Source organism: Bos indicus, chromosome 16 (assembly GCF_029378745.1).
Source record: "Bos indicus isolate NIAB-ARS_2022 breed Sahiwal x Tharparkar chromosome 16, NIAB-ARS_B.indTharparkar_mat_pri_1.0, whole genome shotgun sequence".
NCBI classification, from domain to species: Eukaryota; Metazoa; Chordata; class Mammalia; order Artiodactyla; family Bovidae; genus Bos; species Bos indicus.
This window is the reverse complement of record NC_091775.1, coordinates 57,189,921-57,202,675: the sequence shown is the minus strand read 5'-3', so window position 1 is coordinate 57,202,675 and position 12,755 is coordinate 57,189,921. Positions and strand designations below refer to the sequence as shown.

General features: G+C 47.4%; 1 protein-coding gene across 5 annotated transcripts in view; it reads left to right on the top strand.

Annotated features, from left to right (window-relative positions):
- KIAA0040 (KIAA0040 ortholog) overlaps nt 1-11,527 on the top strand; it is a 46,887-nt gene extending 35,360 nt beyond the window's left edge. For 4 of the 5 annotated variants that reach the window (XM_019976628.2, XM_019976626.2, XM_019976627.2 and 1 more), the window contains one exon: nt 1,074-4,548. In XM_019976628.2, coding sequence (XP_019832187.1) covers nt 1,206-1,508 — 303 coding nt within the window. In that variant the 5' untranslated portion in view covers nt 1,074-1,205 and the 3' untranslated portion in view covers nt 1,509-4,548. Of the gene's footprint in view, nt 1-1,073; nt 4,549-11,264 lie in introns of those variants that run through there. The other variant, XR_011560886.1, reaches the window with a different exon arrangement.
- Nucleotides 11,528-12,755: the final 1,228 nt, after the last annotated feature.

Sequence of the window (12,755 nt, the reverse complement as noted above, 5' to 3'; positions counted from 1 at the left end):
ATGACTTTAAGATCTTTGGCTCCTGAACAATGTTTAATGCCAAGAGGTCTCTTAAATTCCTTTGACTCATGCCTGTCCTCCAAGTCTTGTTTAGACCCAAGAACCTGTGGATTCCAGAACTGAAGGCGCCTCTAAGATCTTACACTTGTGAGCTGAGGCCTGAGATACATGTGGAGAGTTGGAGAAGGTACCATAGGAAGAGGGACCACTCTAGAGAAGCAACCAGAACTGCCCAGCTGCAAGCTTGGCCTCAGGATAGGAGGAGGGAGGCAGCCAGGGACCGCCTCCCAGTTTCTAGGCACCATCACTGATCAGCCTGCAAAACTCTTTTTACTGCAAAGAGAGGAACAGGCAGGGAAGGAGACTTGGGAATATTTAAAGGTAGAAACAGAAAGACCTGGTTTCTCACCCACAGCACAATGAGTCTTTGCCAGGTCTGAAAGTGGAATGTAAAGAGGGAGGAGACATGGGACCAGGAAGAAAGCATGAAGGGACCGTGAGAAAAGCAGGAGTGAAACAGGATGAGGACTGATGACCTCTTAGCCTGGGGAGGTCCAGGGCCCCCATGACAGCCAGCAACTCTTGGACATTCTATCTTGTGCTTAAGCTTTCATTAGTGTTAAAAATGACAAGTTGTGTTCATGGAAGGTCAGATATGGAGCTGTCCTGTGGGGAGTATGTGTTCATCATTTATCAGGTAGGCTGAAATGAAGAAAGGTGGAGAACTACTCCTGTAGAGGGTCTGGAGAGCCAAACCTGTAACCAGAACAGTGTGGAATGCACACACTGATTTATCTAACCACCGTGGAGCACTGCCTGCATGCCAGGTCTGACATCTTATTGACTGTCATATCCTAAGCCCTGTATAGTGTGTACATAGTGAGAATTAGTTAATAACATAACTGACTAAATGCATGCATTTATCTTGTTTATTGAGGCTCAATACAATTTCAGTGAACTCTGTAACTCTTTGATTTCCTCCCATTTCCTGAGCCTAAAATCAATGATGTTATTAAAAATTATAGACCATCCCCACAGCGCCTCTCTTAAATGATCCGCTGTTTTCTCTTTAGGTGCTATCTGTGGCCTGCCCAAACCCAGAGCTGGAAGAGGGCTAAGTTCCAAGTGGGCAAGCCTGCATCCTCTCACGTCCCGCCCTTGCGGGTGGGCTAAGGGGCTCCTCTGGCCCAGCCTAGCCAGGCACCATGGAGAAGATTAGCATGTTCTTCAGTGCCGTCTGGGATGTCATCTCCACCAAACACCAGGAGGGCCTCTTCAACAGCATCTGTCTAGGCATCCTCCTGGGGCTGCCCCTCCTAGTGATCATCACCTTCCTCTTCATCTGCTGCCACTGCTGCTGGAACCGGCCGGGTGACAATGGCCGACAGCCGGAGCAAAACAAGGGGAAGAAGAAGAAGAAAAAGAAGAAGCAGGCTGAAGAAGACCTCTGGATCTCTGCCCAGCCCAAGCTTCTCCAGATGGAAAAGAGGCCATCCCTGCCTGTTTAGCTAGGCAGGGGGCAGAGGTGTCCTGCCTTGGGAGCTCAGCTGCCTTCTAACCACACCCAATGTGGGGAGCAGAAACCCCTGCAGTGACGCGCTCATGTTCACAGAGGAACTACCCAACCAAGAAGCAAACCTCAGACTGAGTGTCCCCCGGGGCAGGCCTTCCCGGGAAGCACGTGGACAAGTCTTGGGCGCTTTCTCAGCATCTATGTGTCCAATAGCAATGGTCTTTACTGCAGACTCAGGCATGCCTTCCACCCATCTCTGGCACATTCCGTATGCAAAAGCACAAGGAACATTTATCCATACTTCTTGACATATCTCCCAAATGCACACATGCACAACACCACAGGTACCCAAGCAAGTATATTCTGTTCATCAAATGGTCACCGAATGTCTACTTTGAGCAAGGCCCTAAACGAGAGAGTTCATTGTCTGCTCTTGGAAAAACATCTCATAGGAAGGCATGGCAGATCCAGGCCCACATGCACAATTATATAACAAGAGAAGCCTACGTGCTGTCAATGCCATACACCACTCAGGGTAGAGATGAATGCTCTCCTGTTCCTGTCCCTACATAGCCTTTTACTGGAAATCTTCATAGCTGGACATTCCAGCCATCTGGTATACCCCCATTCCTGTATATTGATAAAGACACACCAAGTTCCCATGCTTCTGGCCTCTCACCTGGGAGGAAAAGTTGAAAAATCAAAAGCTATCGTCTTACAACTCATCACCACTGATGGGTGTTTAATGGTATCTAAGACTTCTCTTTGAGATGCTACCCCCAGCAAGCCTCCCTCCTCCAAGCAAGAACAAATGGCTTCTGGCCATCTTCATGGCCAGGTTTATGCCGTCCACTTCAGTGGACTGCCATTGTGTACCTGTGCAATGTATGTTTCACAGATGGAAACAGATGCTACCCCTGAGCTAGGGATCTCCTATGAATACAGAGGTTTTCAGTGGGGAAGGAATTAAGACAATCACTGGTACAGTCTCACAGAAGGCACACTGGAAACAATTACATAAAGTTATCATGGAGGCATGGCATGTTGCAGACAGGGTGCAGAAGTTACAGAGTTTAAATGAAAGTAGGATGAAGCTATATAGAGATTTATTAATATTTATCTTGAAGCTCAGGCTAGTGCCTTGCACACAGTCGGTACTCACAACTGTCTGTGGATGCTGTCAGATATGTGATGTTATTAAGGGTAAACTTGTAATACCTCACCAAGTCCCCAAGTGACCTTCTCTTCCAAGTGAGCCCATTAATTGCTGCAACAGGTGGAAGTTGGGTATTGAATTCTGAAGGAGGAGGGTGCATGCAGGGCCAAGGTTTGGGTTGACAAGTGTGCCCTGAGATCCATAAGGACATGTAAGCTGGGTCTGCAGTTAGTTGAGCAGAGCATCTCCCCACATTCTGGGCCCAGTTTGGGAGGCTGAATTAGTCCACTCACAGGGTGAACTGGGTGGTATTTTGATTGTCTTGTGACCACAGCACAAAGATGGATAATTCCCCACGTGGGAGCAGGTTGTGCTCATTTGCCAATCTGCAGGGTAGCTCTCTTGAAATATTTTCCAACTGAAGCTGTTCTAAATGGTGGTGAAATTGCAATTTCATTAATAATGTAGCTAAGCTATGATATTTATAGAAGCAAAAGCTCAATTCTCTAACATTGTTTCACGGAAAATGTCCTGTTTGCTCACTTGAGGCAGCTGGTAGTCACTCGCCTTTCAGGTAAAGTCCAGATCTAGTCCTATGGAGGCGAGGTGCCTGCTGGCGACTGCTGCACTGAGATCTTCTAACGGAACACCCTGTGAAGCATATTGCAGGCCTGCTTTTATTTTCAAACCGGCCCTGTTCCCCCTTCTTGCCCTAAGTGGGCCTAAATACCCCAGGCACTCAGGCCTCTCTGGCATAAACCTCTTTGACCAGCGAAAGAAGTACCCTCTGATGCTCTGTCCCCTTGTCCTGGAGCACCTGGCCATCCCCTTCACCTCCCAGAATGACTTCTCATCTCCCCACACCTCCCACAGCCCAGCAGGCTGAGTTGCTTCTTCTGTCTCCAACTCTCAGCCCCCCCTCAAATGGATGACTTGGGGGAGACGTAGAGGCTGACGGCTGAGACTGGTGTCAGACACAATCTAGGAGTGCTGATCTCTGGGATCACGGAATCACAAAAGTACCATAGTTGCCATGGCAACCAGCTGCTAGTCTGAATTAAGACAGCAGTCCGTTGTCATCACCCAGGACAAGGCCTCTATCTCCAGGTGCCGTGCCCCACCATCTCCTATCTGAATGTATCTGTTCCACCTCCAGGTGTGAACACCCAGAAACACGCTTCTTGGTTGCTTCCATAACCCAGGTTTGGAGAACCAAATGCTTGAAAGAGGCTCCTCTCTTATCCCATCCAGCCTCCTCAACAGCCTTCACTGGAGCACCCAGAATAGTGTCCAGTGAGTGAGAGGCCCTCAGGCTTTGCTGAATAAGTGTGTGTGTCAAAGAAACAAAAAGCAATTATTGGATTCCACTGCCTTTTCTTCCCACTTTATTGTCATCCTCCTCTCCCGTTTTCTTCTCCTATTCCCCTCTCTCTGTCTCTAGGCAGCACCCTGGCTCCATCCCTCTCCATCTTCATTTCTCCTTCCTACCCTCTGTCCCAGAACTATCACAGGCAGCCAGGAGTCCTTTAGGACTGGAGCCTGCCTGGCCCATCTTGTGGGGGTGGGGTTAGGCTAACAGAGGACAAAAGGGATGGCAAGGAAGAGGCCTCCCAGACCAGCCCAGGCTTGGGGAGGAGCCCCCAGGCCCAGGACTTCTGAACAATCAGAAGAGATCTTTCTCCCAATTGCTCAGTGGATTCGCTTTGGGGTTTTGGGGGGGCGGTGGGAGGAGGGGAAGATATAGAGAAAGGGCAGTCACCTTTTCAAGAAGAATATAAATGGTCCATGTTGTATAGCATTTGTCAGTATTTTTCTTCCTGGAAAATTTAAATGCACCAAGAGAAGATTTTATTTAAATAAAATACTTTGAAACTAAAAAGCCATGTGTAACCTCCTTATTATGGAAATCAGTTAATTATTTTCTTGACATTAGAGACTACCCTCTCCCAGAGTTCACCCAGAATGATGGATGGGGCTACTCCCTCTGGGACACCAAAGGCCCAGCCATCCCTGGGCACTATCTTCCCCCTACCAGCAGAGTCAGAGGTCTGAGGAGCAGGGGTGAACTCACACCCCATTGCCTGCAGAGCAGACACCTTGGAGACTAGACACCCTCAGAGATGCCAGATGCAGAAAAACACTCATGTTCCTTGGCAACACTTAGAGAACATTCCCATCGATGAGGTCAATCAATGTCCTCTTAAAGGAAAAGGGGGAAAATAGAAAAAACTAAGTAAAAATAGACTTCTGAGTTAAATCTGGTGCTGGGAAGAGGAGAGATCAAAAGTCTCTATAGTAGCAGCAAGGGAGGTAGATAGGTAGGTATCTATAGACAGATAAATAGATCATAGTAGGTAGACTTTATACATAAAGAGATAGACAGACATGTGTATGAATGAATAAATGTGTATCTTTTTTTCGAGTTGGCCGTAGCCTTGCATTGGTTAAGAAATGCAATGAGGACTTCCCTGGTGGTACAGTGGATAAGAATCCACCTGCCAATGCAAGGGACACAAGTTCGATCCCTGGTCCAGGAAGATTCCACATGCCAAGAAGCAACTAAGACCATGCACCATAACTACTGAGCCCGTGTACTACCACTACTGAAGCCCACATGCCTAGAGCCCGTGCTCCATGGCAAGAGAAGCCACCACAATGAGGAGACTGTGCACCAAACTAGCGTAGCCCTTGCTTGCTCTCCATAACTAGAGAAAGCTGGTGTACAGCTACAAAGACCCAGTGCAACAAAAAATTAATGCATACGATGTGATTAACATTTTAAAAATGTAATGAGTTAAATGTTCCTGAGTCCTCCCTTGATGATGCTAAGCCGTCATTAGAGCAAAAACCATCTAGAGGAGCATTGTCCAACAGAACTAGGAATAATGGAAATGTCCACTCCCTGCCCAATATAGTACCATTAGCAGTATACATGGAGAAGGCGATGGCACCCCACTCCAGTACTCTTGCCTGGAAAATCCCATGGATGGAAGAGCCTAGTAGGCTGCAGTCCATGGGGTCGCTAAGAGTCAGACAAGACTGAGTGACTTCACTTTCACTTTTCACTTTCATGCATTGGAGAAGGAAATGGCAACCCACTCCAGTGTTCTTGTCTGGAGAATCCCAGAGATGGGGGAGCCTGGTGGGCTGCCATCTATGGGGTCGCACAGAGTCAGACATGACTGAAGTGACTTGGCAGCGGTATACAGCTATTTAAATTAATTAAAATTAAATAAAGCTAAAGGTCCAGTAGCTGACTTACATCAGCTGCATTTCAGTTGGTCAACAGCTGCACACAGCTGGTGGCCACCATCCTGGAGAATGTGGGCCTAAAAGCTTGTAGGGGGAGCAGTCAGACACACTAGCAAAACACCATGCTAACTGCACTTCAAGGGCCAGGGCGGGCCTGCACTTCATCTTCCCCACGGCAGGAAGATGATATCCCTATGAAAAGTGAAAGTGTTAGTCACTCAGTCATATCCAACTCTTTGTGGCCCGTGGACTATAGCCTGCCAGGCTCCTCTGCCCATGGGAATTTGTTGTTGTTCAGTCACTCAGTTGTGTCCAACTCTTTGTGATTTTAAAATCATGGGATTTTACAGGCAAGAATACTGGAGTGGGGAGCCATTCCCTTCTCCAGGGGATCTTCCCAACCCAGGGATCAAACCCAGGTCTCCCACATTACAGGTAGATTCTTTACCATCTGAGCCACCAGAGAAGATACTCCTCTAGTTGCAGGCTATTCTTGGGTTTCCTTCCTTATCACACATATTCTACGACCAACTGAGGACAGAGACCTTTCACTCAGCTCTCTGTTCTTCCCTCCAGGACTTCCAAAACTTTCCACCCTCATGGAGGAAATGTTGCCCAGACCGCATCTGGGGGAGGAGGCACTGCTGCACAGCTGGGTGGATGCCAGAGCTCAATATCATCAGCTCCACCTGTCCAGGCTCAGCCCTGACGTTTGGGATATGAAAGGACATGTGCACAATGCTGTAAGCATTCTCAGCTCACCAGAATGCTCTCCACTGGCCCCTTGCCCTCTGCCCTTAGTACAATTCCTAAATTCAAAGTCATGGGATTACAAAACTGAAAAGAAGAATGCCTTTATCACCACTTGCAGTCTCTGCCAGAGGTTCAAAGGAACCTTTTGAAATACCTGTGACATTTCATGCAGTAAGGGCTATGTATGCAACTATCTATTAATAACTCCCTCTGGAGGCTATTTGTTCCATTTACATTTTTGACTCTAGTATGTGCCAAGCACACCAGGTGGCCACAATATAAAGGCATTTAGAGGGGCTCACAGCCTGGCTGTGGGAACAGATGAGACAAGAGACCATTCTAGTACAGTTGGTCACTGCTTTCTAAGAGGGAAGTTTCAAAGCTCATGTCAAGTCAGGTTGGGGGCAGGGGTCACCCTGAAGCTATCACCTGGAAGAGAGCTAGCTGCAGAGGAGGAAACAGGAAAAAGAGGGTACTGTTTACATCACCTGAAGCCTGAAGGCTTAGCCTGGCGAGGACCACTGTCAGTGTGGGAGGTGAGGACTGGGTTGTCCTGATTCCGAGGCTAACTCCAGCTCCCACAATTGTGTGATGTACATGCCAGACTTAATCTCTGAGTAGAATTAATGCCAGTCAGTATCTATATCAGAGGGATGAGAGGATTAAATGAGACAATGCATACAAACCGTTTAGCGCAGAGCCTGGCTTATTGTAAGTGCTCAGTAAATGTTCCTTATTATTAAGGACAGAAGGAAGATCATGATAGACTTGTGTCCTAGAAGTCAAAGGAAAAGAGACGTTCAAGAAGAAAGCCAGAGTCCGTGGAATTAAATGGTACAGACAGGTCAAAGGAGATAGGAATTGAAAATAATGGACTTTTTCTGTTCCCGTTGGTGTAATAAGTCCCCTCGTTTCACCACATACTGCACTACTTACAGTACTATCAATACTCCTTGAATTAAGGGCTCCCAACTTATAGGACGTGACCGGTGAACTTCTTACGTAGATATCCTTCCCTGTGTCAAGCCCCTCTGCCCACAACTAAGCCACCCTGGGGTGACAGCGCCCCTGGTGGCCAGATCAGGAGAGAGTTTGTGTCAACGCGTTTTTCACCTTACAACGGTGCTTCTCTAGCTGGTGGGCTGCCGTCTCTGGGGTCGCACAGAGTCAGACACGACTGAAGCAACTTAGCAGCAGCAGCAGCGGTGCTTCTCTTAGAACATCAGTCCAGCTATGTCGCTGATCCTCAGATGAAATGTGCTAAAAATTCACTGGGTTTCATGGGACAATCACAATGTCACACTCATTTGCCAGATAAGGGATTTTCACAATCTTAATTGTTGTTACAAACTTATTTCCTTGAAGTCTTCCAGACTTTACATCACTGCCTAGGAAAGCTTCCCTAACCACTCAAGTCTTCCCCATCACAACAAGATCAGACTACATACACTCTTCCTACATCCCCAGCTCTCCATTCCATTCTCACCTATATTAGAGTTAGTCTTTATGAGGCCAGAATTGTAACTTATTCACCATGTATCTCCAATACCTAGCGTGGAGCCTTAGTGCATACTAGACACTACATAAATGCACTGATTAAGGGAAAAAAGAAAAAGAATCACTTGGTTTTTTTTTGTTTGTTTGTTTGTTTTTATAAGTGCAGATCCCCACTTCCTCTTTGCCCTTCCACTGGATTTGTTACATCTTGGACCAGAGCAGACAACCTGCTCTTCTAACAAGCACACTAGGTAGATGACAGTGGTCTCTGAACCATACCTTGAGAAATATTGTCTAGATATTCAGAAACCAAAATCATCCCATAGTCAAACAAGTTTTCAAAGTGCTACATACCATGTCTTTCCATGTCTTTCTTGGAATCTGCAAGTATCATATTAAAAGCTCTAATGGGTACTGGAATAAAGAAATGGGTGTGACTCTGCTGGACTCAGAGTTTTCTCAAGCTTATTTGACCATGAAACCTCATCTTTTAGCACATCTGGAGGAGCAAGGGTTCCAAGGAACACCATTTGGGAAATGCTGCTCTGGGGGTGTGCATACCCCCATGCTTCATCCGCTGGTCTTCTACTGCTAACACCTCAATTCATAACATCCCCAAGGAAACCTTTTGTGAAATGTAGACACAGTCTCCTTTTCTTTTCTTTTACTTAACCTTTCTTTCTCACTCTGCCCTTTCTCTTTCTTCCATCTATGAGCAAGCCATAATAATCCTATTGGTGCCTATTCATAGCAAATATACCTTAGTGTTGGCTAGAGATACACCTTTATAAAAGAACCCGCCTGCCAATGCAGAAGACAAAAGAGATGCAAGTTCGACCCTGGGTCAGGAAGATCCTCTGGACGAGGAAATGGCAACCCACTCCAGCATTCTTGCCTGGAGAATCCCATGAACAGAGGAGCCTGACACACTACAGTTCATGGGGTTGCAAATAGTCGGACATGACTGAAGCAACTTGGCACATACCTTTATCAGGAGAAAAAAAAAAAAATTCCAAAATTTTGAGTGAAATTATGGAGACTGAAGATGCAAGGCCTCTATCCTACCAGAGTGCTTTCTACCTCATAAAGGCACTTCCATCATCACCTCATGTGACTTTTGCAGCAACTGACGTTGTGAGTAAATTATTCCCATTTTATAAAAGATGAAAGTGAGACCCAACGTGAGCAACTTGCCCAAACCAAAACCCTCAGACTCCTGCCCTAGAGCCCCTGGGGAACACAGGGCAATGAGATCCACTCCACTGATCTGGGCTCCTAAGAGACTGTTAACTAGCAACAGCACCCCCTATAGGTCAAAAACTCCAATAACAACTCCAGTAAAGGGCTCTGCCCACAAGTCTTCAGACATTCTGTAATGTCTCCTTCAGGTGGTCCACCGTGCATTGTGAGCCCTGAGAGTTCTGCCTTTTTTTTTTTTTTTTTTTGTCATCCAAGTGCCTGACTTAAGCTTGGATTGCAGAAGCACCCACTTCAAAGACCACTATGCAAGATAAACACACTGCAAACACACACAACTAGACGAAGACCTGGGCCGCCTCCCCCGACTGTGGCGCCTTTGTTTTCGAGATCCTGGGTGATTTCAGTGATTGACTATTTGGGCCACTTGATTTTTTTTTTTTTTTCTTTTCCTGCACTTTAAATTCACCAGGAAAGACTGATCCCTCAAAATCCTAGGCCCCCACCATGGACCCCAATAAAAGCAGAACCCTAAGCTCACTCTCTCTTGAGCTGTTTTCTCTCCCCCCGACAACCTCACTATGCAGCCCCAGGTATGCAGTGTAATTGCCAGGCCTTGTAAGAAATAAACCTTCATTTTTTTCAAAGTTTCCTAATAGTTATTGCTGAAGGGTGTCTTAAGATAAGAATCACAAAAGCCAGTCCAACCAAAACATTGGTTATTGATAGGTTGAGACCAGCACAGAACACACAGCCAGCCTCATTGGCCTCCTTATCCTTCTCTCATCAAACCTAATTTTCTTCACTTGCCAAAATAAGTAATTGTTTCATTCATTTTTTTTTTTTTTCCTTTTTAAATTGCAATACTACAATACCTTTGTTTTCTACTTCGGTCATTAAAAGTGCACTGCAATCTGCATTATAGAATGGACAGGCTTTTCGGAGCTAACCTGAGAACCTAACTCCTTTGTATACCATTGGAATTAGATCTCAACCCATTTCCCATGTCCCCCGTAGAAACTAACACAAGGCCTATTGGGAAGTGGATTCAGCTGTGCTTTAGAAACTGCCTAAAACCCCTTCCAGGGGCGCCCCTCCATCCCCTTGCCGGACCACCAGCCCAGTAGACCAGGTTGGGGGAGGCAGTCCCCAGCTCACCAGGCAATCTCTTCCAAAGGGCTCCAGGGGCTTCTAACATGCAACTGGGGCTGAGAACAGCTGCTAAGATGAAAAAGGGGGTGGTAGTGGATTACAGTTTCTCAGTTACCTGTTTTGCGCGGCAACACTGCCCGTGCAACCACCAAGCCATGCTGGACGGTGAGTCGTACCCACAGGCTGACTCTCCAGATGAAGGAAGAAACGTGAGGGCCCGCAGAACTTCCCTCGCTATAGGAGAGGAAAGGAGCTTTAAGGCTAGAGGTTCCCGGTAGGACCACACTGCCATCTGCTGGCCTAGCCGGGAACAGCGCGCCTCTGAGCCGGGCCGCGGGCTCCAAACGTGTTGATTGATCTGCACTCTTTATTGACAGAAACCTCCCGATCCTCTCCGCTGCCCCGGTGAAGGGCTTAAGGGTATGACTTGGAAATATTTTTAGCGGAAGACTTTCTCCTGTAAATGGCTACGTTTCGCCGAGATTATTTCATTATTTATACTTGCTTTTCCACGCCCATGCTGTAGCCCCACCCGGGACACTCCACCCCGACCACAGCCTCCCTCTCCTCATACAACACACCTGGTCTTTTCCTTCAGGGCATCCCTTTGATCATAATACCTTGGGTCATTTTTTTTTTTTCTTTTTCCCTAGCTCCTTCAGCGTTTTCTGGCTTTAATGATCCTTGAATCCCTAAGAATTCCAAATTAAAAAGCAGATTTTTTTTTTTTTTTTGGTCACACAGCTTGTGAAATCAACGAAGGATTGAACCCAGGTCCTCAGCAATGAAGCGCAGAGCCCTAACCACTGGACCGCCAGGGAATTCCCCAAAGCAGAACTCTAGACATCATGCGACAAACCGAAACGTGGGGACCCTCTTCCCAGAGGAAGCTACTGTCAAGAACAACTAGTTTTAAACTCTGCCATGAAAGGAGCCGTCCCCTCATTTACCACCCAGCCCCCTCAAATCCTGTTAACCCTTCCTTCTATTAATATTACTGATCTGTGCTCTGCTGTTTCCCACCATTTCTGCCTCAGGCCAAGGAAGTCAGTGCCTGCGTGCTTAGTCGCTGCAGTCATGTCCGACTCTCTGCGACTCCATGGACTATAACCCACCAGGCTCCTCTGTCCATGGGGATTCTCCAGGCAAGAATACTGGAGTGGGCTGCCATGCCCTTTTCTAGGGGATCTTCTCAACTCAGGGATCGAAACTGCATCTCTTTTGTCTCCTGCATTGCAGGCGGATTCTTTACCACTGAGCCCCGCAAGAAGCCCATACCCATTGCCTATTGCAATAACCCTTCACTATCTGTGAATCTCTACTTCCTTCCATGCCTCCCTCCATTCTCTATGCTGTCACCAGACTGATGCTTCCAAAACGTAAGTTTCACTACAAGTGTCAGTCCAAGGTTTAAACACCCTCAGTGTTCTCCACTGCCCCTCCCAAACTTTTTCATCTTAGCTGTGGTTCTCAGCCCAAGATGCATGTCAGAAGCCCCTGAAGCTTTAGAAAGCACAGCTGCACAGGACTTAGCTGAGACCCATAGAAGCGGCATCTCTGGGGGTGAAGTAGGGTCTGGTTATGTGACAGCTCCAGCTGATTCTGATGATCAGTGACAGCTGGGACCACGGTGCCAGCTGAGACCACCATGCTCACATGGCTGAGATCAGTTCCTGCCTGTCTCTCCAGCATGGCTCCCCACCAACCACTCCTCACCCCACCAAGAAACCATCTTCCTCCCTGAAACACACCACACTCTGTCCATTCTCACTTTCGCCATCAGGTAACCTCATCCCAAGGTGCCCTGCCTGCCCCCAGCCTTTCGCCTGTCCCTGGCGAATCCAGATTTGTTCTTCCAGACGTGATGCTGACACCACAGCTGCAACACTTCCTGGGGCACCCCGCTCTGCTCACAGCACTCTGTCCATCGCACTGCCCACTGGGCGTCCCCATAGCTGCGTCCACCACATCGCAGGCAGGGGCTGTGTTCTGCTTATCACTCAGGGCTTGGCTAGCATCTCCCATGGAACAGGAAACCACTCAAGAGACTTTATCAACTGTTTGTGATACTCTGTCCTCACTTCTACCCTAGTGCCTGGCTATGCTGCATGTCCCTTCTATGACAGCTTTTGTTTCTTGCTGTTCTTCAGTTGCTCAGTCATGTCCAACTCTTTGTGACCCCATGGACTGCAGCATGCCAAGCTCCCTGTCCTGCACTATCTCCCTGAGTTTGCT